At 49.3% G+C, this 25,957-nt stretch overlaps 8 protein-coding genes across 8 annotated transcripts; 3 read left to right on the top strand and 5 right to left on the bottom strand.

Annotated features, from left to right (window-relative positions):
* Window positions 1-223: 223 nt before the first annotated feature.
* Window positions 224-556, top strand: N7517_003371 (uncharacterized protein; the record flags this gene model as incomplete). The annotated part of the gene is made up of 1 exon (XM_056721101.1): window positions 224-556. One exon carries the CDS (start codon window positions 224-226, stop codon window positions 554-556), a length of 333 nt encoding a protein of 110 aa, XP_056585236.1.
* Window positions 557-1,321: 765 nt separating this feature from the next.
* Window positions 1,322-2,722, bottom strand: N7517_003370 (SUN domain-containing protein; the record flags this gene model as incomplete). Its single annotated transcript, XM_056721100.1, has 1 exon — window positions 1,322-2,722. One exon carries the CDS (start codon window positions 2,720-2,722, stop codon window positions 1,322-1,324), a length of 1,401 nt encoding a protein of 466 aa, XP_056585235.1.
* A 1,835-nt stretch (window positions 2,723-4,557) lies between these two features.
* ppm1 (protein C-terminal leucine carboxyl O-methyltransferase ppm1) lies at window positions 4,558-7,098 on the bottom strand (the record flags this gene model as incomplete). Its single annotated transcript, XM_056721099.1, has 5 exons — window positions 4,558-5,480; window positions 5,561-5,896; window positions 6,285-6,441; window positions 6,504-6,683; window positions 6,742-7,098. 5 exons carry the CDS (start codon window positions 7,096-7,098, stop codon window positions 4,558-4,560), a joined length of 1,953 nt encoding a protein of 650 aa, XP_056585234.1.
* An 845-nt stretch (window positions 7,099-7,943) lies between these two features.
* Window positions 7,944-13,212, bottom strand: N7517_003368 (ubiquitin-protein ligase RKR1; the record flags this gene model as incomplete). The annotated part of the gene is made up of 8 exons (XM_056721098.1): window positions 7,944-8,465; window positions 8,527-8,826; window positions 8,885-9,258; window positions 9,308-9,721; window positions 9,776-10,623; window positions 10,679-12,404; window positions 12,461-12,854; window positions 12,913-13,212. 8 exons carry the CDS (start codon window positions 13,210-13,212, stop codon window positions 7,944-7,946), a joined length of 4,878 nt encoding a protein of 1,625 aa, XP_056585233.1.
* Window positions 13,213-13,551: 339 nt separating this feature from the next.
* N7517_003367 (TFIIH/NER complex ATP-dependent 5'-3' DNA helicase subunit RAD3) lies at window positions 13,552-16,107 on the top strand (the record flags this gene model as incomplete). The annotated part of the gene is made up of 4 exons (XM_056721097.1): window positions 13,552-13,568; window positions 13,629-14,085; window positions 14,136-14,252; window positions 14,311-16,107. The coding sequence occupies 4 exons, from the start codon at window positions 13,552-13,554 to the stop codon at window positions 16,105-16,107; spliced, it is 2,388 nt and encodes a 795-aa protein (XP_056585232.1).
* A 580-nt stretch (window positions 16,108-16,687) lies between these two features.
* On the bottom strand, window positions 16,688-17,945 carry N7517_003366 (alcohol dehydrogenase family protein; the record flags this gene model as incomplete). The annotated part of the gene is made up of 5 exons (XM_056721096.1): window positions 16,688-16,745; window positions 16,794-16,838; window positions 16,892-16,943; window positions 16,994-17,772; window positions 17,827-17,945. 5 exons carry the CDS (start codon window positions 17,943-17,945, stop codon window positions 16,688-16,690), a joined length of 1,053 nt encoding a protein of 350 aa, XP_056585231.1.
* Window positions 17,946-18,526: 581 nt separating this feature from the next.
* On the bottom strand, window positions 18,527-23,719 carry N7517_003365 (DNA-directed RNA polymerase I core subunit RPA190; the record flags this gene model as incomplete). The annotated part of the gene is made up of 4 exons (XM_056721095.1): window positions 18,527-20,140; window positions 20,201-22,919; window positions 22,973-23,470; window positions 23,535-23,719. 4 exons carry the CDS (start codon window positions 23,717-23,719, stop codon window positions 18,527-18,529), a joined length of 5,016 nt encoding a protein of 1,671 aa, XP_056585230.1.
* A 273-nt stretch (window positions 23,720-23,992) lies between these two features.
* On the top strand, window positions 23,993-25,720 carry N7517_003364 (U4/U6-U5 snRNP complex subunit PRP3; the record flags this gene model as incomplete). Its single annotated transcript, XM_056721094.1, has 1 exon — window positions 23,993-25,720. The coding sequence occupies one exon, from the start codon at window positions 23,993-23,995 to the stop codon at window positions 25,718-25,720; it is 1,728 nt and encodes a 575-aa protein (XP_056585229.1).
* Between the last annotated feature and the right edge of the window lie 237 nt (window positions 25,721-25,957).

Here is a 25,957-nt window from a genome sequence, read left to right as displayed (position 1 = left end):
GCTGCGCTTACTTATTTAGCTGTCAGGGTTCGCACACTGATCTGCTGTTTCCTATCTCTATAATCCCAATCTCCCCACAGTCATTTCGACATTTGCATACAAAGAAGAATCTGACATTGACACCCTCTTTTGACCCTTGAATGTACTTATACAGCCTCACATCACCCCCCTATGTTCAACAACTAACGAGACCCTTTTATCTTCTACAGCCCTTCAACCCACAATGCCTACCATCCCACGCACACTAGAGTCAACAATCACACAAACATCCACAATGAACGACGCTACAAACTTGCTTAAGCGCAGCAGCATGAGCAACCCCGACAAATACCCTCTCTACATCTTCCTCATCATCGCCGGCTGCGTTGTAGGCGGACTCATCGGGTTCAGTATATACACTATGTTCTACGGCCTTGACGACTCACAAACTGTCAAGGACGTGTCCAACGAGCAACGAATATACTTGCGCGAGGTCAGACAACGGAATTTGAATGGGTTGGCTGTTGAGGCGAGGAGACCTGATCTGATTGTTCCTATCAGAGAATATGATGCTTGAATTGTTTGGGTTTGGCGTTTGGGGAGGGGATGTCTGCATGTGGATTGAGGACAAGGACTGGCTCGCTCTCGAGTTCTATTGGCGTTATAGTTTGATGTATATAAGATGTGAGCATCTGATAATAATGATGCATGTACATGGCGTCTTATATATCGGAATTAGGGCATTTCAATGTTTGTTTATATTCAATTTATCGAGTATTTCAAGGACAGTGGTGCTTGGCCCGAAGAAACAAAGCAAGAATGAATAGTGAGATAGCACTCGGAATATTCTATAAGAATCTGTCTGAGATCTTCGAAGATCCTAGTGGTAAGGATTGACGAATAAAAAATAAACACTATTTTTCCAATGTCCAGCCAAAAAAAGGGTTTGGTTGGTTCAGCCCCAACCATCGTGTATAACCAAAAACAAAAACCCACTGCGTACCAGAAGCAATAAAACGGATATTCAACAAGCTGAAAGGAAAGAAGAGCAATGCTGAGGAGCCAAGGGATATAAATGTCATGAAGCAGAGTAAAAAAGGGTCAACGTTGAGCGTCGTGAAAAGGACATCCAAGGGATGTGAAGAATCGTAAAAAAGGGGGGATTATGTAGAAGAAGAATTAAAAATGTGAAAGAATCAAACAGTAATAGACGCCCGCGGAATTTCAAGATTGATTACCGCAGGCAAATATAGTGCGGAGAAGATGCCTCAAGGTGGTGTCGGTACACACCCTGTATATGCAATATTGTGCAGTCAATATAGCCGAATCAGTTGAAGCTGATTTAGATGCCCACGACTATGGCGGCCATGGCGCCGAAGGCCAGGGTCAACATGGAGACGGTGGCGCTAGTAGCACCGCCAGTGGAAGAGGTGGACGCTGCGGCAGCGGCAGCGGTCGTTGTGGAGGCCGCTTGGATATCAGCAGAGCCGGTCAGCACGTGGGGCTGGTAGGTATAGCCTGCCGGGCTCGACTTGGGCAAGCGGGCGGGGTTGGTGACGCTCGACATGTGAGTTGTGGAGCTGGAGCCAGCAGTAGAGGTGGAGCTGGAGGTAGAAGTACGAGTCGAGGTTGAAGTCGACGAGTGAGTAGAAGTTGAGGTGGAGGTGGAGGTGGAGGTTGGTTTCTCAGTAGTGGTGGTGCTAGTGGGAGCAGCAGTGGTAGTCGAGGTTGTGGTACTGGAGCTGGCGCTCTTAGTGGTGGTACGAGAGCTGGTGGAAACCTCGATGGTCTCGGACGAGGTGCTGCCGTTACCCTCCTTCTCGAAGACGATGATGTGCGCGGTTTCACCCTTGGGGATGGTCACGACGCAGCCGGTGGCGCCACCAGCGCCAACGAAGGGCTTACCGACCATCTCGTTGACGTCGTTGACAGCAGGGTCGATCTTGCAGGGCAAGCCTTGGCAGCCATCACCCTCACACTCAATCTCGACACCGAAGTCAGGCTTGACTTTGCGGAAGGGAGTGGTAGTTTCCAGGTAGATAGGGTTCCAGCCGATCTTCAGGAAGGTGTTGCCATCGTCGTCGGTATTGGCACCAGCGGTATACGGGGACCAGTTACCCACGGGGTTCGCGGAGCTACCCCAGACACAGCCCTCCTCCGCGGTGACACCAGGAGCGTTAATGTAGTACTGTGCAGCAGTGGAGCACCAGTAGGACATGCCAGGCACGGCCAGATCGGCCAGGTCCTCAACCATGGTGGGGATAAGCATGGCCTCATTTCCGGGCAGCACAGTCTGGCAGAAAGAGACAGCCTTTCCACACTTGTTGCGGGCCTTGAGAACACCAGCGGCCGATTCACAGTAGTCGCGGTTGGGGAAGGGCTTCTGGATTTTGCCGCTCTCGTCACAGTACAGACCACCCCTCATGGACATAGGGTAAGAGTAGGAGGTCGCCTTGGGATCCCACTGCATAGACACCTCACCGGGGGGGCAAGCGTAAGGGCAGTAGTTGCCAGGTTTGCAGGGCTCGTCGGGGCTCATAGCCCAGCCCGCATTTTCCTCATTCGGAGTGATCGCAACCAGGCCAGCGTCGGAGGGGAACTTGCACTTTTCACCCCTCTTCTCCAGAGCCACATCACGAGTCTCGTGGTGATGGCTGTTGCCATGGCTATGTTTGGCGGCTTCGGCGCTCGCAATGAGGGCGACAAGCGCCGCTGCGCGGAAGGATGTGATCTGGAACTTCATTGTGTCAGGGGGAAAAGACTTGGCAAATTGATAAATATCAATAAATGAATGAATATATGAAGCGAATGGCTAAGTCAAACGAGTGACAAAAGGTATACGGCCGATGGCCAGGACAGACACAGTGCTCACAGATAATAATGAAGGTCAAGACGAGGGAAAGGAAAGAAACGGGGAAAAGCACCAAGAAAAGGGACACGGCCTCCGGGGAGGGTCCTGGCTCAGGTCCACGAGTGTGCTAGCCTGAAAAGGCGTTAGATCTGGGATGATGTGCGCGTAATCCCGGCACCAATTGGGGTACAGAGCAGGGCAGCCCCGGCTTTCGCGAGCGGCTCGTCTGTGATTGCCCATAATTCTGATAATTTCCCTCCGAAACTGGAATTATGCGGGCTGCTTTGGACCCCCAAAAAGCTTTGCCCCTGAAGCAAACTCCGCTAGTTGACAGCCACATGGAGCCACTAGATACTTTAGCGTCAGGGGCAATGATAACCTGCAGCCAATGATGAACGGCATTACCCCGATGGTTCCTGCTTGGCAGGATGAAGGCCAATAAGCTGAGAGATATGATCTTGTGGAGTTATCTCCCGAACTCTTTCAACAAAAGAAAACAAAAATATGAAACAAATAATGAGGAGGGTGGAGGAAGGTGGAGGAGGGAGGAGAAACACGTTGCTCGGCGCAACGTTTGAGAACCCTTGATCTTATCACATGACATCTCATTTAATCTCTGAATTTGCATTGCATTGAAAGACAAATCAATATATAATTTTAACATACGTTAAAAAGGAGAGAACTCCACCGAAGCTCTTTTAGCCTGGTTGCCCGTCAATCCCAATCAAACCCTGCACCGGTCTCTGTTGATCATCATACAATCCAGCACATATCCATTCCTGGAGCCAATAGAACCACAGCTAGGAAAACCTTGGACTCTTGCTTCTTTTTGATAGGCACGGCATCACATGGACAAGACATCCGAAGCCCTAGAACGTGTTGTCCCGACTGCCGATGTCGCTTGGCTTGGTTAAAGCTTGGCTTGGGAGAGTATGGGGTTTTTGATAACATAGCAGGAGATCAACAGGATCATCACTATGATCAGTTTGATCGTGAGCCGCATTGAATGGGTCTATCAATGCCTATGTACAAGACACCCCAGAGTTGCACAAAGTGTAAAGTGCGTAGTGAGGAACCCTGGCAGCACCCCTGTACTCGGTAGGGATATCAATGCAAGAAGCATGGAGCTGATTTAGTATTTGATGCAGGTGTCAAAGGTCGGTGTATTCGATGGCTTGAGCCAATTACATTGGATTATTCAAGTTTTCTAGGGCCAAGTCTTCCAGGGCTACCTCGTCAAGGACAAAGACCGAGTGAGTCTTTTCTTTATACTTCCAAGTTGAAAGATTGATTTGTAAGATATTTGTCAGATAGCTCAGTCCCAAGCGGTATCCTTGCATTCGCTTCGATCAAATTCCGCTGCAACGGGTGCTAAGAGTGGCATATGAACAGGATGTCTTTTTTGACTTTGCTGCAAGGACTGTTGATGTTCCTCGCATGATTATCCACTCGGCCTTAACTTTGCGGGGCCCCATGCATCTAACAATATATGACAGGTCGCATCGACATGGTACTGTGATATTTTATACTTCCTAGTGTAAGCCTCATAGACCTGCGCTTGGACCAGAGTAAAGGTATGGAATCTAAACTTGCTCTGCATATACTGCATCGTGTTGGACAGGGCCTCTTGCCCCAAAATGATTTTGGTTTGTCTTTTCAGACATGCATCATGACCTTTCGTTATAAATAGAGCGGTATCATCAGACATCAAATATTCACAAATGAAGCTACTCGCCTTGCTGAGCCTCTAGGTCTTTCCACCCAGCAAAAGCCAAGACATCATCGCGGTCCCTCCATCCCCACGCAATGCAATAATGCCGTGCAAGCAACTGCCACTCCTCCATCTCATCGAGCATCTCTAGCCCAGCAACTCTTTCTTTCTCATCCTCGTTAACCCACCGCTTCCAAATAAATTCAATATCAGCCACAGCCTGGCCATTCCCAAAGCCCTGGTCTCGGAAGCGGTCTCGCTGCGCTTCAAGCGACGCATACCTAGAGAGAGTCTTGAGCTGGATCCCTCGCGCCGCAAGGTTCGACACCATCGTACGACCAAAGGCATCATTTGGTCTTATAGGCTCATAAAGAATCAACCCGAGGGGAGCGATATCTGCTTGCGCCTCCTGCAAGATGTCTCCATGTCCAAGTACTGCCCGCCCATGGCCAAAAAGGCGTTGCGTGAAGAACGCAACCACCTGCTCCGCTTCAACGGGCGAGAGATAAACCAAACAGCACTCGGATATCAGCAAAGTGGGCAATCCTGTCTCCACACCCGGCAGTGCTCCAGCAGGGTCACTGCACGTCGGCAGCGACCGCAGATCAACCGGGTGGACATGGTACGAAGGCGAATGGAGCGCGTCCCCGGCCTCCGACACGGTAACTCCGGTATTCTTTTCCGACGAATCAATCCCCAGGGCGCGCTGCAGTACAGGCGCCGATCTAATCGCGCGGATCTTATCCGCTGTGTTGACTGCGAAATCGAGCTCGTGGTAAACGAAGTCCGGGGTTTGGCGCGACGAGAGAAGCCGGAATACGCGCGTGTCTGACCCGGCGCCTAGAGATATGATCTGTTTCTTGTGTGTATTTTCCGGTGAGTACGGGCCGAGGAAACGCGCCACGAGCTGGTCGATGGCTGTTGTGCGGGCGTAGGTTCCTGGTACGCGGGGAGGTCTCTCGGTCAGCCATATGCTCTTTTGCCATTGGGGAAAGCATAATTTGAGGAATTAGGCTCACCTCTGTTAATAATTGGCAATCTCCGTGTCGCTGACCCGGCAGGTGTCAATGCTGCTGCGTACGCATCCTCCAGGTATCCTAGCTCGACCGCACTGAGGCGGGACACGCTTGCGTCATTGTCTGTGCCTTGAACGATGCGGTCTTTTCCAGAAGGGAGTCCAGCTTCTTCTATGCGACCTATGCCACGGCCTCGGCCTCGGCCTCGTCGGAGAGTGTTTAGGTTGGGGATGTGAGAGGCCATGAGGAATGGAGGAAGCTTGGAGCTCGGAGCTTCCGTGGTGGGGTAGCTATCTGGGGGAATATCGCCTCTCAATTTCATCTCCGATTTGTCCGTCTCTCGAAAAATCGAACTTGATTTCTAAAATATTAATATCTCGAGACCAATTCCTAATTTATAGATCTTTATTGGGCTTTTCTGCGCCTACATCTCATCCATACAAAATGCCATCTGGTCTTGTTTGAATCTGGTCTTGTTTGATCGACTCGGTGACTAAACCCTAATCTTTAACTAAGTTCAAGATTATATTTGACGGCGAGGATAATTGTAGAAGTTATGTAAAGTAAACATCGCGAGTCCAACATTTACGACAAGAATCTGACTCCCTACAGTCAATACCACCGAGTTACCACAGTGCCAGGCCTATCTAACTCTTCCATGCACAACATCCCTGTCAATATATGTATTGGTAGAGCTGCCACTAGATCCACACCTAAGCCAACTTACTCTTGACAAATGCAATAGCTTGTGCGCCATATTCAGCTCCGTAGCCCTGGTGGGTCGCGTCGTTGCTGCCGTTACAGCAGTACGGGTCCGCGGCGTCACAGTATGATTGAATCTTACTGGCGGACGGGCAAGAGAAGCCAGAAGGACGTGCGTCGAACTATATCTCGATCGTTAGATCCAAAGCTCCCAAGTTCAAGGGGAATATAGGGAAGTCCATACGCCTCCAGCAGCACAAGTTCCAACATCATACGGCAAGCCTGCCACGTATAGTGGATCACCCATGAAAATGGCTGCCTTGACCATATTCACAGCAGACGTCGACAGCTGGACCGCAGTATTGGTATAGCCTTGGTTGGGGACGCCGCCACCGCACAAGGCTGCGTCCATGATTTCACCACCCTGGATCATCGTCAGAAGTTGTTCTTTCGTGATAGATAGGCGAGGAAGTATAGCTCACCTGGGAATATCCGACCAGAACAAGCTTGGTCGATGGGCACTGTGTGTTATAGGAGTTCACAGCCGATGCGACAGCTGCGATGCCCTGAGCAACTGAGTTGGAGTAGCTCACGCCGCCGCAGGATGATTGTCCACCGCATGCAGGGTAGCTGATGGCTTCGGCTGTAGAGCCTGAGTAGGCACTGAGAAGGCCATTGACAACCGTGCTGGATGAGCCGTATCCGGGTGATACGGTGGTCTCGCGCGCACCAAAGATGTGGATGCCTGGGCAGGTGATACGTTTCTCAATATCAACTTCAACTGGGACAGCGAGGGCGCCGCCGGCAAGAAGGGAGAATGTCAAGATATTGGAAATCATGGTGCCAGTTTATATCAATTAAAGTAGAACAAGCCGAGTTGTTGCCTTGAATATTCTTGTGTATGCAAGTAGTTTTTGTGGTTCGAACTGCGGAGACACGGTTGCTTTATATATAAAAAGTAGATCTAAGTTTTCCCTTTGTCAATTATAGTCAGAAGGTCATCAAAAAACGAAACTTGTTCCTTTAGACCGAGGGGGGATTTTTGCCTAATGGTAGTATGAAACCTTATGGGGCAGGATCGCCAGGTTCAGCCGTGAAGAAATGGAACGGGAATCACACAATTAGGCTGAATCAACCGGTGTATAGGCTTGATCAAGACTAGGTTGGCTCAAATAGACAGACCATTGGATATGGGGTTGGAAAGTATGACACACTTGCATATTGTGGCAGTTCTCCGCATTATTATAGGCAATAAAAGCGTCAGATCATTCCGGGGTATGCAACAAGGCGCTCTAACTGGTTTGGACGAACTATGATTCTTGTACATTTCTGCCAAAAATGTTATATCCATTCCCAGGGCTATAGGCAGATATAGAGAACTAATTGTAATATGGTAATTACCCACAGCCTCGGCATGGACATCAAAGAGGTTCAACTTCCCAATCGGGTATGGCTCGAAACGTACTGAGTGTACCTCCCTGTTTCATTAGTCTCAGATATAGGGTACAGTACATATCCAGTGTAAATGTGGCTACTTGGTCCTTTTATCACTGATGGAATCTGCAATACTGAAAATAGGCTCTGGAATGCTTCTTTCACGGGTATCGGACTGAACCCGAGGGCCCTGCCCTATGTTGGTCATGTCATGTCTCTTTTTTATGTACAAGTAAACTTAACAAAGCATCTAAACATAAACAAAGTTGTTTCGGCAAAGAGGACAAGTGCTCTGGTTGCTGCTCTTGAACCAGCGGAACAGACACACCGAGTGGAAGGTGTTCTTGCAAGTGGCACACCGCTTGTTTGGTGTCTGCATGTCTGTTGAGATAACAGAGTAACAGATAGCACACTCGCTCTGGCCCTTCAGAGCACCTTGGACATTTCGTCGGAAGGCCAACAACCCGTCAACCAGGTTGCCATTGGCAAACATGATAACTCCCTGGATCGTCAGCAGCCAGCTCTTCCATTTCTTCTCGTCCACAAGCACGCGACTGCGACCAACAACCAACGCAGGCTGAAGCGGGTACGCGGGTGGAAGAGTGATAGAAATGGCAACTGGAGGCGACTCCTCATCGACAGGAATGCTGGCAATGATTTCGCCTGTCTTCGGGGAAATCTTCACCTCTAGTGCGCGCTCTTCGTTTGCATCCTGGGTGGCAATCCAGTCGGTCACGCTTTTGAGAGCATCTTCAACGACGAGCGGGGAGATCTGGGAACAGTATTAGTTATGGTTAGTCGTTTAAAAGGGCTGACCACCAAAGATCACTCACGTATCTTTCTGTCCAGATTTCTACCGGACCCTTGATGCGTTTCTTGGTGTCAATCCACCAATTCTTGGTCATGTTGGCGGAGTATCTCAGACACAGATAGTACAAATGTACCAAAAGCCATTGTGTCTCCTTTTCGGCACTCTCAGACTCATCTGGCTCAAATGATCGAATATCAAGTTTGGATGCATCGATCATCTTTCCGTACGATTTTTGAAGGAAATCAAACGTGAATTCCAGCAGTGGGATGAGGATATTGTTCTCTCTGATGCTCGACATGTAGTATTCTTGAACAGGAAGCGACTGACCGGGCTGTTAGCAAGTTTATCTTTCAATTTGTTGTGTGAGAGTCAACACTTACAGCATTTGAGAAATGGTCAAATACCACCTTCCAGCTGAGAAGATACGACCGCATACTGGTCCACATCTTGTCATCTCCGTAGGCAGCAGAGACCATTTGCATTGTCGGGGGCTCAAGCAATAGAGAGATGAGTTCATCAGGAAGACTGACTGCAGTCTTTGATAAGGCGACCTCAAAAGACACCTTCTCTTGAGCATGGGGGATATAGTGGTGGAGAAGTGTGTAAGCAGTTCGCTGAACTGCTCGACTGTGCGCAGTCAGAAGATGGAAAGTTTCGCTGACATCCTCCAAGTTGTCAACAGGAATAGTGTTGATCAGGCGTCGTAATAAGTCAACAGCAACATCCCGAGGTTGGTGGAATGTGGTTGAGGAATCTATATTTCGTTAGGCATATCAGTGATGAGAGAAACCTAAAGTACTTACCAAATGTGTCAATGGTGGAGGCCAGGGCATTGAAAAGACCGGCCTTTCGGTCCGACCAAGCATCTTGGACGTCATCATTGCTGTCACTTTCCGAGATAGACTTCAATCGTGCGAAGAGTCTGAAAGATGACACCAGTAATGGTAGAGCCTCTTCGCCTCCATTAGTTCCCTGCAATACAGAGTTGAGAATGGCCATGCTTTCTTCCCAGTGAGATCCATAAATTTCACCGAGAGCTGGAAGGACAAGAGACAAAGTTTGGATCACTTCGGATTTCAAACCAAGAGACATTGAGTCGGATTGGAGACATTCAATCAAGTTCTTGGTGAGGAAAACCAATCTCTGTGTGGGAATGCTGGAGACAACATCTTCTTCCCCAGATAATAGGATATTCAACAGAGCCAGCTTCCGTAATCCTGCGCACAGTTAGTACTGGTGCTATATTTGCTAATGTGTTATCAGGCACTTACCACCTTGGGAAGAATCCTGGGGCTTGAGTCCAGTGGAATCGGCGACTAGCTCATTGCAGATTCTGTTTCCGATGGGATTCGAAAGTATGGAGCTTCGCAATACTGCAAACCAAGATGCTGAACGGATGAGATTTGCTGTCCGGGCCTCCCTACAGATCTTTGCAACGTCCTCCGGTAATTTGGACTTTGGCAATGAATCTGCAACAGCCATTATCTTGACGAAGGCTTCGCCAACCCTATAGTCCAAGGGAGATGTACCCTTTAATTCCTCTAGTCTAGTCTCCCAGAACTCGGCACACAAAGATGAAACAGTCTTCTCGGGTGCGAAGGTGACTGGTTCATTGTCGCGAATCCAGTTACCAACCACCTTTCGGCCGGCGAAAACAATCTCCATGTACTCTTCCCGCTGATCAGCCAACTCGAGGCCTGAGATGCCGTTGCAATTCTCAATGCTCAAATCATCATCAATAAGTTGAATTGCCAAGGGCAAGAAATGGAACAATGTCTCTAGGTCCTCCTGGTCCAGGTGTTTCAATAACTTAGAAGTAGAGAGAATGCTGATGGTGAAGATTGCTAGGCGGAATGCAGAAGAGCGATGCTCTGAATCGCGAGGAATTGTCGGCCACAAAGCCTTGAAGGAGTCAGATAGATCACGCTGGATCAAGTGAACAGCGCCCCCTAGAGGACTTGTGATAGCAGTGGAAGGGCGAGGTGGAAGTTGGAGAAACGGGGTCAGAGATTCCTCCCATGAACTACGAGAGGGCAGAATATCCTTCACAGTACCAGCTGCGCCTTCGGCCGTAAGACCTGGCAGCAATTCTTCTGCGATAGCAAGAAGTGATTCAATCCTGAACCAAAATTAGCACAATTCTCTGCGGAATATGATGGAAATGGAGCACTCACGACAATGACTCTTCATCCACATGACTGAACCCATGTTGGAGAATTTCGATACCCGACTTGGCACTCGTGTCGCCAACACCAGATTCTTTCAATGATTTTAGCAACGCTGATGTCAAGCTTGCCACCTCTTCAGATGGTGATTCTGTGAGGAAAAGTAGCTTCCCTGCTAATTTCGATCCAAGAGCTCCATTTTGGAACTCCCGAACTGAAGATGGTGCAGACTTTCCGATATGAGAAAGCCCATGCAAGGCATCAAAGACTTTGTCATCTGAGGACAACGCCTCGATCAAGGATAAGAATATCTGATTCATCAAGTCGCCATGTGATGTTTTGTTTTGAAGAACAGCAGTGATAATAGGCCAATGGGCATGGCTTCCTTGGCAAGCTTTGCCAAGCGCCCGCACAACAAGCGATTTGAGCTTCTCTTTGTGCTCAACAGCGTTGAAATCGAGAGAAGAAAGTAAGCTTTGGAGTACATGCACATTGGACTGCTCTGGCTCCAGCGCCAAGGCTCGCTCGACAACTTTCTCGAAACTAGACGCAAATCCGTCCCATTCCCGACATTCCAGGATGATTGAGATCAATCGATCAGCCGACGGTGAAAGCAAAAGCTCCGGTGCATCATTTTGCACGAAACTTTGGAGGTCTTGGGACTTTTTAGCGACAAATGGCAGGCTGCGAACACACTCCACCACCGTGGCGGCAGCTCCATATGGCTTCCCATTACGGGTGCGCAGGACTTCCAGACAACCTTCGAGAAGGGAAGTGCTCGTTCTTTCAAAGACCTCCAGCACTTGAGGCTCGACCTCAGTATCTGCGACGCGTGAGAGAACAGCAGACTTCAAAGCCAAGAGGCGTTGGGATTGGGCGCATATTGAGTCTTGGGATTCACGGAAGTCCTTTGATTGTTCTGGAGACGACAGCTTCACAGATTCTAGGAGACCATCGGAAAGGGATGTACACAATGATTGCAGTTCCTGGGCTTTGTCAGTGGAAGCGAGAGTGGAAACATATTCCACACAAATCCCTTGGGCTGACTGGTCCGGAAGTGACCATTGTGTCAGCTCTGGGTCAATTTGCACGTAATGCACCACCAAGGGAGACATTCTCTTCGCGATGAATTCAGACTTCTCCTCCTGGGGGATCAGTGTTGCAAGCCATATTCCTATCTGGGTATAGGATCTCCACCCGATAGCAAGGTTTGAACGCGGCTCTTCTCTTGAGTTGAGGCCTTCTTGCAAAGCCTCAGTCAAGGCAGTTGCGCTGGTACAGGTGATTCCATGGTCAGCAGTGGCCTTGTCGGCACCTGCTAGTACCTCTTGGGGGACGATTCGAAGCAATTGGTCTAAATTTGACCAAAAATTAGAATGACCACCCTGGGACCCTTTTTGCATGTACTGGCGCAACCTCCTCGAGGCAGATGATTTCCCAGTGTAGTCATCTGTCCATATTTGAGGCCTCAGCGAAGTTAAGAAAAGGAGGGACTCTGACAATTCGGTTGCTGATCCTATTTGCTGGAGAGACAAAGATTTGCCTATAACGGCTGAACTGAGAGTCTTCCAGTCAATCCATCCGGGCTCTCGGGAAACCGCAGACCGGAGTAGGATGTATATAGACCGGCGAACATATGGATCATCGTGGTGGCAGAGAGCCCACAAACTCTTGCTGGCTAGCAGATTCTCTATTTCTGGTAGGTTCTTCTGCAAATCTCCATCGGACGAATTGCCTAGAAACAATGAATGGTCAGATAGGGAGTCTTGCAGGTAAAAACGGTTAACATACCTAGTACGCGGTTGAAAAGCAAAATTGCGGCTCCTGCAACACGGGCATATTTCCCCTCGGCGTCGTCTCTCTTCACTGTCCTTTCATCACTCAATGTCAAGGCTGTTTGGTGAAGAATAACATCATCTACAAAGTCCAAAATGGAGCTTTGGTAGATCCTCCACACGTTGTTTCTTTTTTCTTCGGTTGCAAAGACTTTTGTGAACGATTCAAGGGCGGCGCGGTGGACTGGCTTATCATTGTCGTAAATTCCTGCGATCCATGCTCCGATGACCTTGGGTAAAGTAGGCACGATGCGCTTCCCAACGAGACCAGAAATTGTACCCTGTATCGGATGGGCAATTTGACGTACTCGGCGAGACAAATCAATCGAGAGCCTGGGATAAATTCTGACCTGGAAGCAAAACATTGTTATTACTTGGTGTTTGTATATAGAAGCGATCTATACGTACCCATGCATCTAGAAACCCATCATCCAGTGTTCCCTTCTTCTTTTCCACTGTTGATATATGGTCGCGCAGCTCCTCTAGAGCCTTCAATCGTGTAATATCATCTTTCTTCAGTAAATTCTTGAATGCGATAACTACTTGCTGCTCCGCAATGCGAGAAAGATCCGGCGGTACTGCAATGTATGTGAGAGCGGACGGCTCCTTTCCTTCGCTGGAGAGACCACCAGAGAAGCCTCCAAATGATCCAAAGGCACTGGCAGCAGCGCGACTGCTGGAGGCCTGGGATTTGAACTTTTTGCTCATGTGGGGTATGAGGTCAGCGGGATAAGGAAGTAGTGGGGGAGGACCTCGATGTTGAGGATTTGGAAAGGCTTCGGAGAGAGCAAGGGGCTCTGTGAATTCTGGATTGTAATGTGATTTGAATGCTGTATTTCACTCTTCCATCGCGCGTGTGAAGCTGCAAGCACATTCAATATCGGATCTCCAAAAGATCCGCGGGACCAAGATACACATCACGTGAGTTTGTGTCATCGCTGTCCCAAATAGGACAAGCGCAAAGGCGGAGCCGCGAAAGATGAGAGCGAAGCTCTCTTCTCTTGTGATTCTTTGCCCTCTTGTGTTTTGCATCGGAGCCCAGCCAAGATGAAGTTCTTCATTGAGTATGTCCCCTGTGTATGGTCCTATCTAGTATCCAAACTAACCATATCCGTCTGTCACAGTGATCTTCCGGTGCTGTTTCCGTATCCTCGCATCTACCCCGAACAGTATGCCTACATGTGCGATCTCAAAAAGACCCTCGACGTCGGGGGTCACTGTGTGCTGGAAATGCCTTCGGGGACTGGCAAGACAGTTTCGCTATTGTCATTGATCGTCGCATACCAACAGCACTACCCAGAGCACCGTAAGCTCATCTACTGCTCCCGAACCATGTCGGAGATCGAGAAAGCTTTAGCAGAGTTGAAGGCTTTGATGGAACATCGTGCTAAGGAACTTGGTCATGAGGAGGAGTTCCGTGCGCTTGGTCTTACCAGTCGGAAAAACCTCTGTCTTCATCCTTCGGTAAAGAGAGAGAAGAGTGGTACCGTTGTTGATGCTAGGTGCAGAAGCTTGACGGCTGGTTTTGTCAAGGAGAAGAAGGAGCGCGGTGAAGATGTTGAACTTTGCGTATACCATGAGGTAGGACTTTGTTATCTGCGATATGGCATTAAGCATGCTAACAGACCTAGAACCTTGACTTACTTGAGCCACATAACCTCGTCCCCCCGGGCGTTTTCACCCTGGATGGATTGGCAAGATATGGAGAAGAGCACAAGCAATGTCCCTACTTCTCCGCTCGGCGCATGGTAAGATATCGAGCGAGTATGCCGTACAAAGTGTCCCATTTCTAACAACCTTCACTAGATGCCATGGTGCAATATTATTATCTATTCCTATCACTATCTTCTCGATCCGAAAATTGCGGAACGAGTTTCCCGAGAGCTCTCGAAAGATTGCATCGTGGTCTTTGACGAAGCGCACAACATTGACAACGTCTGTATCGAATCGCTCAGTCTAGACATAAGCGAAGACTCCCTACGAAAAGCGACTCGGGGTGCAAACAACCTGGAACGCAAGATCGAAGAAATGAAGAGCACGGACGAGGAAAAGCTCAAGAACGAATACTCAAAATTAGTGGAGGGACTGCAGGAAGCTGAGAAGGCCCGGGAAGAAGACCAATTTATCTCGAATCCGGTCTTGCCAGATGACCTACTCAAGGAAGCTGTTCCTGGTAACATCCGCCGGGCTGAGCATTTCATCTCTTTCTTGAAGAGATTTATCGAGTATCTGAAGACTCGGATGAAAGTTACCCATACCATATCCGAGACACCCCCTTCTTTCCTTACTCATCTAAAAGACCTTACCTATATTGAACGAAAGCCTCTGAGGTTTTGCGCGGAGCGTTTAACGTCACTTGTACGGACGCTGGAACTTGTCAACATCGAAGACTATCAACCTCTTCAGGAGGTGGCCACCTTTGCAACACTGGTCGCAACTTACGACAAGGGGTTTGTTCTTATCCTTGAACCCTTCGAGTCCGAAGCGGCTACTGTACCAAACCCCATCCTCCATTTCACGTGCTTGGATGCCGCCATTGCTATCAAGCCGGTATTCGATCGCTTCAGGTCTGTGATCATTACCTCGGGAACTTTGTCACCCTTGGAAATGTATCCGAAGATGTTGGGATTCACTGCTGTTCTCCAAGAATCATACAGCATGACACTCGCTCGACGATCTTTCCTGCCGATGATTGTCACTCGAGGCTCAGACCAAGCACAGGTTTCATCTTCGTTTGGAATTCGCAATGACCCCGGTGTTGTGCGAAACTACGGAAGTCTGGTGACCGAGTTTTCTCGTATCACACCCGATGGCGTTGTCGTTTTCTTCCCCTCTTACCTCTACATGGAATCAATCATCAGCATGTGGCAAGGTATGGGTATCTTGGATCAAATCTGGAACTACAAATTGATTCTCGTCGAAACACCTGATGCACAAGAATCTTCACTCGCTCTGGAGACCTATCGAACAGCGTGTTGCAATGGACGTGGCGCGATCTTGTTCTGTGTCGCTCGCGGCAAAGTTTCTGAGGGTATTGATTTCGATCACCATTACGGTCGTGCAGTCATTTGTATTGGTGTTCCCTTCCAATACACTGAATCTCGAATCCTGAAAGCTCGTCTTGAGTTCTTACGTGAGAACTATCGTATTCGGGAGAACGACTTCTTATCTTTCGATGCCATTCGACATGCCGCCCAGTGTTTGGGTCGTGTCCTGCGTGGTAAGGACGACTACGGAGTCATGGTGTTGGCGGATCGTCGATTCGAGCGAAAGCGCCCCCAACTCCCCAAGTGGATCAACCAGGCAATGTTGGACAGCGAAACCAATCTTAGCACTGATATGGCTGTATCGAATGCCAAGAACTTTCTGCGGACCATGGCCCAACCTTTCAGAGCGAAAGATCAAGAAGGCATTTCCACCTGGGGCTTGGCTGATATCGAGCGTCATGAGGCAAAGAGGAAAACTGAGGAAGAGCGGATGATGAGAGAGGAGGTGAATAACGGGCACGCAATGGGCGGAATGATTCCATCCGCATCCCGAATCGTCGAGGACGAATACGACGACAACATTGATGCGGACCTCATGATGCTCGATGCGCCATAAAATAATATTGTTTGTTCTTTACATAATGACGCATCTACTGGCATGGGCAGGGCGTTTGGAATTCGGCATGGCGCCATTTAGCATAGACGGCGTTTAGTTACCCTTGCAATTGAAGACAAATCTCTTAAGCAATTATCCTTGAGATCTAAGCAATTTTGAAAGCAAATTATCATCTAGGACAAAGCAAATGGCCCAACGCATTCATCTGTAATCCCTTCAATTCCTTTAATGTTCCGTATATCTTGGGCTTCGGGGGTCATAACCAGGCAACAGTCCAAGTATAGAGGCATCTCTGATCCGCTTAAAATACCACGGACGTGGACCATTATCGTCAGATTTGAATGGTTCCTGAGTCTCCATATTTCTCTTTATTATCTATAAAAAGACATTACAAGGCCGTATAAATGGCTAACTATTCTTGTATAAGAGAAACAGAAGGGATAGTTCATAGCTCTGATAACTTCTTCTACTGTGCTTACATGTCAAAATCCTAGGAGAATGAACTAGACATGGAATGGAATATGGACAGTTCAATAGTGATGTACTCAAATCACAAGTATGTAAGGGTGTCTAAGGCTCTTCACTTATCCGCCTCAAAGATCACCTTGTGGGCCCGCATGTTATCGAAATCGTCATATCTACCAAACGGTTAATCACATGCTGTCAAAATCTGAAGAAGAACTTACGCCTGAACGGCCTGCGAGAGCGGACGTATATCTTGAGACATGAAGCTAGGAATCATTAGACACTCGCAAAGCAGAGTATATCGGTTAGCCAAACTTACTTCAGGATGTCCTGCTTCTTTTCGAAAAGGTCCATGGCCTGACCAAAGATACCTAGGACAATTTAGCAAGACAGTCAAAGTAAGATGTGGAATGAAACATACTCCGAACAGGGCATCGGCCCATCTGTATACGAAGATTCTTTCCGTAGGCTTCGTTCCCAGTCCAGGGGATATCCTGGTTGTGGACGCCAACACTCGATATACGGCCCCAGGGCCGTAACAAATTGAAGCCCATCCTGAGAGCGCTACTATGTCCAACAACTTCAATAACGATATCCGCTCCACGACCATCAGTAAGCTCCTTCACCCTTTGGCGCAGTCCTTCTTCGTCCTCCTTGAAATTCCACGGCTCAGCTCCCAGACTCTGTGCAAGTGCTAGTCTAGAAGGCACGCTGTCAATTGCAATCAGGTTCTTCGGCTTGTAATCGAGTGCACTAATAAGTGCACAGATACCGACAGGACCACAACCAAAGAGGAGTACGGTACTTTTTTGAATCTCCTCCGGAGTTGAGTCAGAGAAAGCATTCAAAGAAGCAAAGTAGCCGGTCGGGAATATATCGGCCATAAGAACCAGCTTCTTCTCGTCGATGGTAGCTGGGACTTGGGCAAGAGTCGAATCGGCTAGTGGAATGCGTACATATTCGGCCTGTCCACCGTCAAGTGCAACAGTACCGAATAGCTGGCTTTGAGCACACCGAGAGGAAAAGCCACGCTCACAGTAGAAACATTCCCCACAACTCGCAGTAAAGGGTGAGACTACTCGATCTCCCTTTTTGAAGTTCTTGATGTCCGATCCAACTTCGACAACTTCACCTGTAAACTCATGGCCCATGATAAAGTCTGTGCCGGACTTTTGATGGCCGCGAAAGACATGGAGTTCACTTTGTAGAAATGAGCGGTTGTGTACTGGTAGAGATAGTTCCATGATTTCTTACCTGCCACATAACGCAGTGTATCGCACCTTTAGGATGACATCTGTTGGATCTTGGATCTGGGGGATGGGCTTCTGCTCGATGGCTACCTTGGACGGGCCCTTGAAAACAACGGCTTGCATTGTGGAGAATTATGATCTTTCCTATGACTTTTGCAGAGGATGTTAGGAGGTTTTTATGAGGCTGCAGCTGACACGGGGCCTTATTTTATGTCGCAGGGATACATATGCCTACTCCGGCGACATCACCGAGGAACCTCGGCAGATCTCGGATTTATACTGGTGCAGCAGGTGGACGGATATAAACAAGATTTTGACATGGTTGAATTGAAAAGGAACAGCATGTATACATTTAAATTGAGACTTGAAGTGTCCCAGGGGCAATTCTGGCCTTCGCCTTTCTAATGATGGATGTATCAAAGCCGTTGATAGTGGTCCTTTTTTGCGGGGTAATTGTATGTCTGGGCATAAGTAGTATGTACTGTACTGTTCAAGGAATATAAAGCCATGTTAAAACATCATTAGGAAAAGATCTATTTATCGAGTCAAGATGCTATGAACAGGACTTTTTGGTTCCGCTGACAAACTCCAAATCATCGACACATCAAAGATGAAGCGAAAAAAACATAAATAATAGCTTTGCATGTACACAATATACACAGGAAAAAAAAAACCACATTTCAAAACTCCATCCAGTCAAGAGACTATGCTACAGGAGCAAGAATATCGAAGGAACCAGTACCGACGGTACCGACACGACCAACAACAATTCTGGCACTAGGACTCTTGAGGTTATCAGTACCCCTCTCGAGCACAACGTCCTTAAGGGCGCCGACAGTAGTCTCGAAACTGGCACGCGCGAAAGCAGACGAGGCATCCTTGACCAAGCCGTTACGACTGAAGGCCTTGAAGCCACCAGACTGTGTCATCACATCACCGATCAAGTTCAAGTGACGGTTGTCAACGGAGATACTGTGACCACTGAAAACGGCATCCATTTCACGGACGATGGTGGCGCGAGCAGCTTCAACACCGTACAGGTTGAGCATGTCGTGGATGGAGTTAGTGTAGATCGAGTGGGGCTTGATGATATCCTGGTAGTCGCGCATGGCGAGAAGGTTGACACCCTCAGTAAGGATGTTGGCAGGGTCACCCTTCGCCTCGTCGGCCTCAACGAAGACACAGTTGCCCATGCCGGGGATACACTGGATGACAGCGAGGTGGAGAACCTTCTCAACCAGGGGAAGGAGGAGAAGCTTGGGGGTCTCGACGTCGTACTGCAGTTGGATGGAGCAAGTGTTGCCCTTCTTCGGGTCGAACTTGAACTTCGTGATCTCCTCGAACTTGCCCATGACGTCCTCCTCGCGCGCCTTGCTGTCTTGGGCGGTCTCGTCATCAGAGTCATCGTCTGAGTCAGAGCCAGAGGCGTCCTTCATTTCTACATCGCGAGTGCGCTTGGCAGGCTTGGTGCTTTCAGCTTCTTCATCTTCATCTTCGTCGGAGTCTTGGTCTCTGATGATATCCTGCTCGGCGGCGTCGGGTCCTTCGTAGGAGACCTGGTGGCCCCTGTTCTGAGCTCCGGCGGCCCGCTTGGCATCGTCCTCATCATCTTCGTTGTCGTCGTCGGCTGGCTGGGCCTCGGAGTCGGCGCCTCGCGGTGCCTCTGCGATCTTACCGACTGAAACACCGATTTCAGGCTGAGAAGTTGTGCCCTTGACACCCTTCTTCTCTTCATTGCGTTTCTTGAGCTCGGCCTTAGTGAGTCTCACCAATCGAGGGATGAGCTTAGACTGCAGAGCAATCAGAACATCCTTGGTCTCAATGGCGTATTCCTTGGTGTATTCTTCAGACGGGAAGAATTCGATCTCGATGTCGTAGATCTTAGCCTTGGCGTGGCCAACGCCTGAGCCAATGCGTTCCTTAACTTGCACCTTATCAACAAGTTCAGCAATGCTGAGTTTGCTGATAGCCTTGGCGAATTTCTCCGAGTCGTCCTTGGAAATCTCCTCATTCAGAAGAAGTGTCATCGTAGGTGTCATAATCTTGGCACTTGCAGTCATAACAATTTCACGCAGACGGGGGATACCCAGTGTGACGTTCTTTGCCGAGTGACCAGCCAAATGGAAGGTGTTGAGAGTCATCTGTGTGGAAGGTTCTCCGACGGATTGACCGGCCATAATTCCGACCGCTTCACCGGGGTCAATGATAGACTTCATGTACTTCATGTTCATCAAGGCCTCGAAGGTCTTCTTGGTAACCTTGCCCTCAATGTTCTTCTTCTTGTCTTTGATGAGCTTGTTCTTGTTGACATCCGCATACTATTTTCATAAACTGTTAGCATTGCAAAGACTCACAGGGGAGAGATAGCGAGTCCATACCTTCTTGAGCTCCTGGGCGAACGCTTCAGATGTACTTCCGAGGTTTCCTCCAGGGGGGAAGCGAGACAACACGGGGTCAATGGCATCAATTTTTCCAGTCTTGCGGACAGCCTTCATGGCATCCTTGTGCCAATCCGTAACATTATCCTTGGCCAGTTTGTGGTAATCATCGGCTTGGACTTGCTTGGAAATGGAGATGTGGTTTTGAGCAAGGAAATCAAAGTCGTTCAAGTGCACCTGTTTGGTGATGTCGAGACCGTCCTCTCCGTACAAGAACTGGACAATAGAGCCATCTGACGCTTCACGTACAGAAGAGTCGTATTCAGCCTTGAGGCCTTCCATACCCTTAATCAAACAACGCTGCAGGTAACCAGATCGAGAGGTCTTAACAGCGGTATCAATCAGACCCTCACGACCAGCCATGGCGTGGAAGTAGTATTCTTGGGGCTTGATTCCGGTCAAGAAACGACCAGAGACGTAACCACCAGCCATTGGGTGAGTCTCGAAGGCTTTGAATGACGGAAGAGTCTTTCCACTGATCATGAGTGGTACACGGCGACCCTCAAGAACCTGTTGACCGAGATTACAAGAAATCAGGTTGGCGTTAACACCAGATCCCTTGGCTCCAGATATCGTCATAGACTGCATCTGATTCCAGGGGAAAGGCTTAGCCAGGCCGTATGGGAGACAGGCGCTGGTGATTTCAGAGGAGAGCTTGGCAGACCGGGCGTTGGAGACACTATCCAGGCCACTTTGCTTGTCGTCATCGCGAAGAACCTCCTCCAGTCGTCGGTTCAACTCGGCAGTCTGGTCACCAGGAACCTGGTCCAAGGTCACATACTTCAGGGCAACTTCGCGACCCATCTGAGGGGCAGTGGCCAACTTCTCCTTGCGGATACGGTCACCCTCCTTGGTCAATCGAAGATCGTCGATACCACAACTGAATCCCCGCAGGTTCAGGACACGAGTGAGGAGTCTTCCGAGAATACCGATGAGCTTACCAGCAATGCTGTATCCATAAACTTCATGGATGGCATCGATGAGACCACCCGCGGTGGGACCGAGCTGTTTCTTATCAAGGATACCACAGAGGTACTCTCCATCCTGGAAGATGACCTCTCCTTCTTCGTTGCCCTCGCCCCATCGATCACCGGGGGTTGAAGACTTACTCTTCAAGGTCAAACCTCCTCGCTCTGCGGGCTGGATGTTCTTGAGGATTGTCGTGATGATCTGCTTTCCGGTCCATAGGCACTTGGGCTTTCGCATAGCAGGCTCGACCAGTTGGATCCGGTCAGTGACGATATGCGAATGTTCGGGTCTCAAGCAACTGTACAACAGCTGGTGATAATCCTCCTCATCATAGAAGCTGTCACGGCACGTAACCCACGTTCCCATGGAAATATGATCTTGAATCAGACCTCTCAGGGGTTTGCCTGACGTGGCAACGAGATACTGATGGTCGGCATCTGCCAACATTCTGGCTTCTGCTTGAGCAAGCTCATTTTGAGGGAAATGCATGTTCATCTCGTCACCATCGAAATCGGCGTTGTAGGTGTTACAATTGGCGTAGTGCATGCGAATAACACGCTCGTTGGGAAGGACGCGAGCCTTGTGACCCATGATGGAGGGTTTGTGCAGAGTTGGCTGACGGTTCATCAGGACGTAATCACCAGTGGTGAGATGACGGTAGACCTTCTTGTTGCGCGAACCCTTCTGGCGCCAATTTGACGGTGCAAGCAGTTGGTTGGCAAGTGCTGTCCGCTCTTCCAGGTTCTTGAACTTGAGGTTGATGACTTGCCCGTTTTCGTTCTCGATGGAAGAAGCGCCGGGGTATTTGTCAGGGCCGTTGATGACAGCCTCCTTCAGCTCCCAGAAGTTGTGGTTTGTCACAGGTTCGGGGAAAGTCAACTTCTTGGCGAAGACAAGGGGTACACCAATCTCATTGGGTTCGATGTTGGGATCGGGCGAGATAACACTACGGGCAGCAAAGTTGACACGCTTACCCATCATGTTCTTCCGGAACAAACCCTCCTTCTTCTCGAGAATCTGCTTGATACCGTTAGGCTGTGACAAGGCAGCTGCGCCGGTGACCGAGGTACGATCGCGGTCAATCAAACCGTTGACCACATCTTGGAGCTGAACGATAGCTTGGAGGAGATCACTGTAGTTCCGTGCCCGGGACATGGTCTTCTCTTCCTCGTTTTGGATCTCCTTGCTGATTTGGTTGATAGTGTCACAGCCCTTCAGAATCGCATTGAACGAAGTGTTCTGCTGTGCCTCCATGACTGTTCCGGCACCTTGCTGGACTGCGGGACGGTACTTGTTTGGCGGCACCATAAGACTCTTGATGAAGAACATGTCCGCCGACACAACTTTCACTCCCTTGGGCAAAGGTCGAGAGTTGTAGACAAGCTCCAAGATCTCACTTTCCTTTTGGAAAAGAAGATGAAGAGCTCCATAGACTTCGGAAGAAGACATGAATTCCTGGCCAGTCGATCCCTGTACCTCCTGCACGACAGCTCCACCACGGCGAATTTCCTCTTCGGCTCCGTGGATCTCAGAAACACCGTCCTTGGACTTGGATTGCCTTTCTTGGTCGAGAAGGACCATGGTGTTCGGTGCCTGGAATCCTCCTTGCAGCATTGCAAGCTTCTGCTTCTCGGGTAATTGCTTTCGGAAGATTTTGTTGTAGCGATCTTTTTTATAGGCGGGGGACACTCTGCCATGATGTTAGCTGAGAAAGTCAAGGTCGAGGAATATTGTATAACGTACCCGCTGCAGCTGACACATTTCTTGAGTCCGTTGATATCCTTGAAGAAGGCCTTGAGCAACTCTCGTCTGGCTTCTGCGGCAATAGGGTTCTGTCCACCAGGCATCAATCCGTCCAACTTGCCCTCCTTCTTGGCTTCGCGGATGCGCCGAGTGACATAATCAGTCCTCTTTTGCATATAGTCATCATCATCAGCGTCGTCTGAGTCGTCCGAATCGTCTTCCTTGCCCTTGGTGGGCTTTGCTTTAGCACCTTTTACGGCACCCATCGCATCGACAATAGCGACTTCGTCGACGAGGCCATATTGCAGAAGGCGCAATTTGCAGGTGTACATGTTGACCTGGCTGCGACCCATCTGAAGGCGAAGACAGTACACACATTGTGCTCGGAGAAGGCGGAAGATGTGATCGAAGAAGGTGACATTATAGAATGGTACTGGCAGCTCAATGTGTCCAGGATGTCCGGTACAAGTGAAAGAGTTCTGGCGACAAGTAGTGCATCTGCAAAATAAGAAAATCTCTCACGTTAAAGATTGAAAAGTATATTAAACAAGTCAGGACTTACACATGATCTCCCCAAGCGCCCATAGCAGGGTCTTGAAGACCACCAGGAACAGGATTGTTAAATGAATCCAAAGTTGGAGTATTGTGAATTCTTTTCACCGAGAGAGCTTTAATCTCTTCCTCGGAGTAGACATTGAAGTCGACCCCATTAATGGTCGAGGCGACCGGGCGCGCAAAAGTTGCCATTGTAGCCTGCAGCTCCTTGAGCAACAGAAAACGCTGGCGCACGAAATCAAAGTGCTCGGATTCAGATCTCCAAGTGCTTTAGTTCTGGAGCGAACTTTTTTTTTCCGGAGGAGCCAACTTCTTTTCTGCCTGTGTCCACCGCCTTACCCTTTTCGGGTTTCTGCGTGGATTACTCTCTCATACACTCCTACTGCTTGTCTATCCTCCAGTCATTCGACGTTTTCCTATTTTCCTATCGCGACAAGACCGAGTGAGTCGGAAGTCGTCTACATTATGGCCGACGCATCAGGTAATGCGCTGAAGCGTCCTCACCCTGAGGATCAACACGACAACTCCCAGAAAAGGACCCGCTCCAACCATGGGTCCCCAGCACCAGGTCAAGGAGGTGCTGCCTCCGGCAAGCCAGATATTGCGAAAATAATGGCAGAAGCAAAGGCCAAGGCAGAAGCTGTGCGCGCTCGTCTACAAGCGCGCGGCGCCCTGACAGCGACCCCAACACCGCCAGCACCACCCACACCGGTTTCTACAAGTCCTCCTCCGCCTGCACCCACCCCCGCGATGTCGAAACTAGAACAAATGAAAGCTCGAGTTGCTGCAGCTACTCAACGAGCCAGCACACCCTCTCAGCCGCGACCCAGTGCACCCGCGCCATCCTACCAACTACCACCCCGTGATGACGAGGGCATGTCCAAGGCTCGTGGTGGTCTTGATGTTGGCCTTCATCCCGCGCTTCTCTCTGATGCTGCAATGGAATATCGTGGTGCAAATGGACGACAATCTAAGGCGAAACGTGCTGGTGGGCCCCAGCTTGATCTGTCTGGTCCGTCTATCGAGGAAATCAAGAACAACCCTTACTTTGACCCGTCTATCAACCCCAAAGCAACGATTGCGAAGCCCCGACAAACCCGAGAGCTTCACTTCAATGAAAAGGGCAAATATATCCAACAGGCAGCGGCTCTGCGCACACAGGCAAAGATGGAAGCTATGAAGAAAAGAATTGAACAGCACTCGCGACAGGCCGGACTTGACGAGGATATGGATGTGCAGAAGGCATTCCTTGTTCCTGCTCCACCCGATCTAGAGTGGTGGGATGCACAATTGATTAATGGCAACGACTATGACGCGATTGATGACCCGCAAAACATCAAACTTAATACCATCAACAGCTATGTCCAGCATCCTATCGAGCTCCAACCTCCGCAAGAAAAGCACATGCCTGCACAAAAACCTATGTTCCTTACTCCGAAAGAACAAGCCAAGATTCGTCGACAGCGACGCATGGCAGATCTGAAGGAACAGCAAGCCAAGATCAGACTGGGACTCGAAGAGGCACCGGCTCCAAAGGTCAAGAAATCCAACCTCATGCGGGTTTTGGGAGAACAAGCTGTGAAGGATCCCACGGCTGTGGAAGCTCGTGTGACCAGGGAGATCGCAGATCGAAAGGAGGCACACGAGATAGCGAACGAAGACCGCAAACTGACCAAGGAGCAACGGCGCGAGAAATTGGCAGCTCAGCAGGAGAAGGACGCCTCTTTGGGCATCTTCCAATCTGTGTATCGAATTGAAAGTTTGGCGAGCGGCCGGAACCGCTTCAAGATCGGCAAAAACGCACAGCAAAATAATCTGACAGGCGTATGTGTCATGCATCCTCGGTTCAATCTGGTGATTGTCGAGGGCGGCCGTCACTCTATCAACAACTACCGAAAGTTGATGTTGAACCGCATTGATTGGACTGAAAACCCTGGGTCCGATCGAGTGCCTGCAGACAGCCCTGAAGCTAAGGTTTCCTGGTTATCCACTGAGGATGAAAAGGGAGAGCCCCGGGATTTCAGCGCGAACACATGTAATCTCCTTTGGGAAGGTCAGACTCAAGGCCGGGCCTTCAAGAGATGGCTTGGTGCTCGTATCTGTGAAACAGACTCTGCTGCCAAGGAAGCCCTGTCCCGAGCCAAGATGGAGAACTTCTGGACATTGGCGAAGAGTGCTAAGCCAGCTGAATAATAAGAAAAAAACATTTCCTACGGCTGATCATTAAGGTCTAGGTCTATTGTACTTTTACAGATAGCGAACTTGCTTCATAGCCATATCATTCATACGCATGATGCTTCAGATCATTCCTGTTTATGCCCCGTAGACACCGTAAATTGTTCACAAAAACACTTAGAGCAATGAAAAACTTTTAATTACAACAAAATTCCCTACCCACATAAACCCCGCTCCGTATGCAAAGCAAATATT

The sequence above is a fragment of the Penicillium concentricum genome (assembly GCF_028827145.1).
Source record: "Penicillium concentricum strain IBT 3081 chromosome Unknown utg000001l_segment0_segment0, whole genome shotgun sequence".
Classification (NCBI taxonomy): Eukaryota; Fungi; Ascomycota; class Eurotiomycetes; order Eurotiales; family Aspergillaceae; genus Penicillium; species Penicillium concentricum.
The sequence above is the reverse complement of the archived record's forward strand: the minus strand, read 5'-3'. Positions and strand labels throughout refer to the sequence as shown.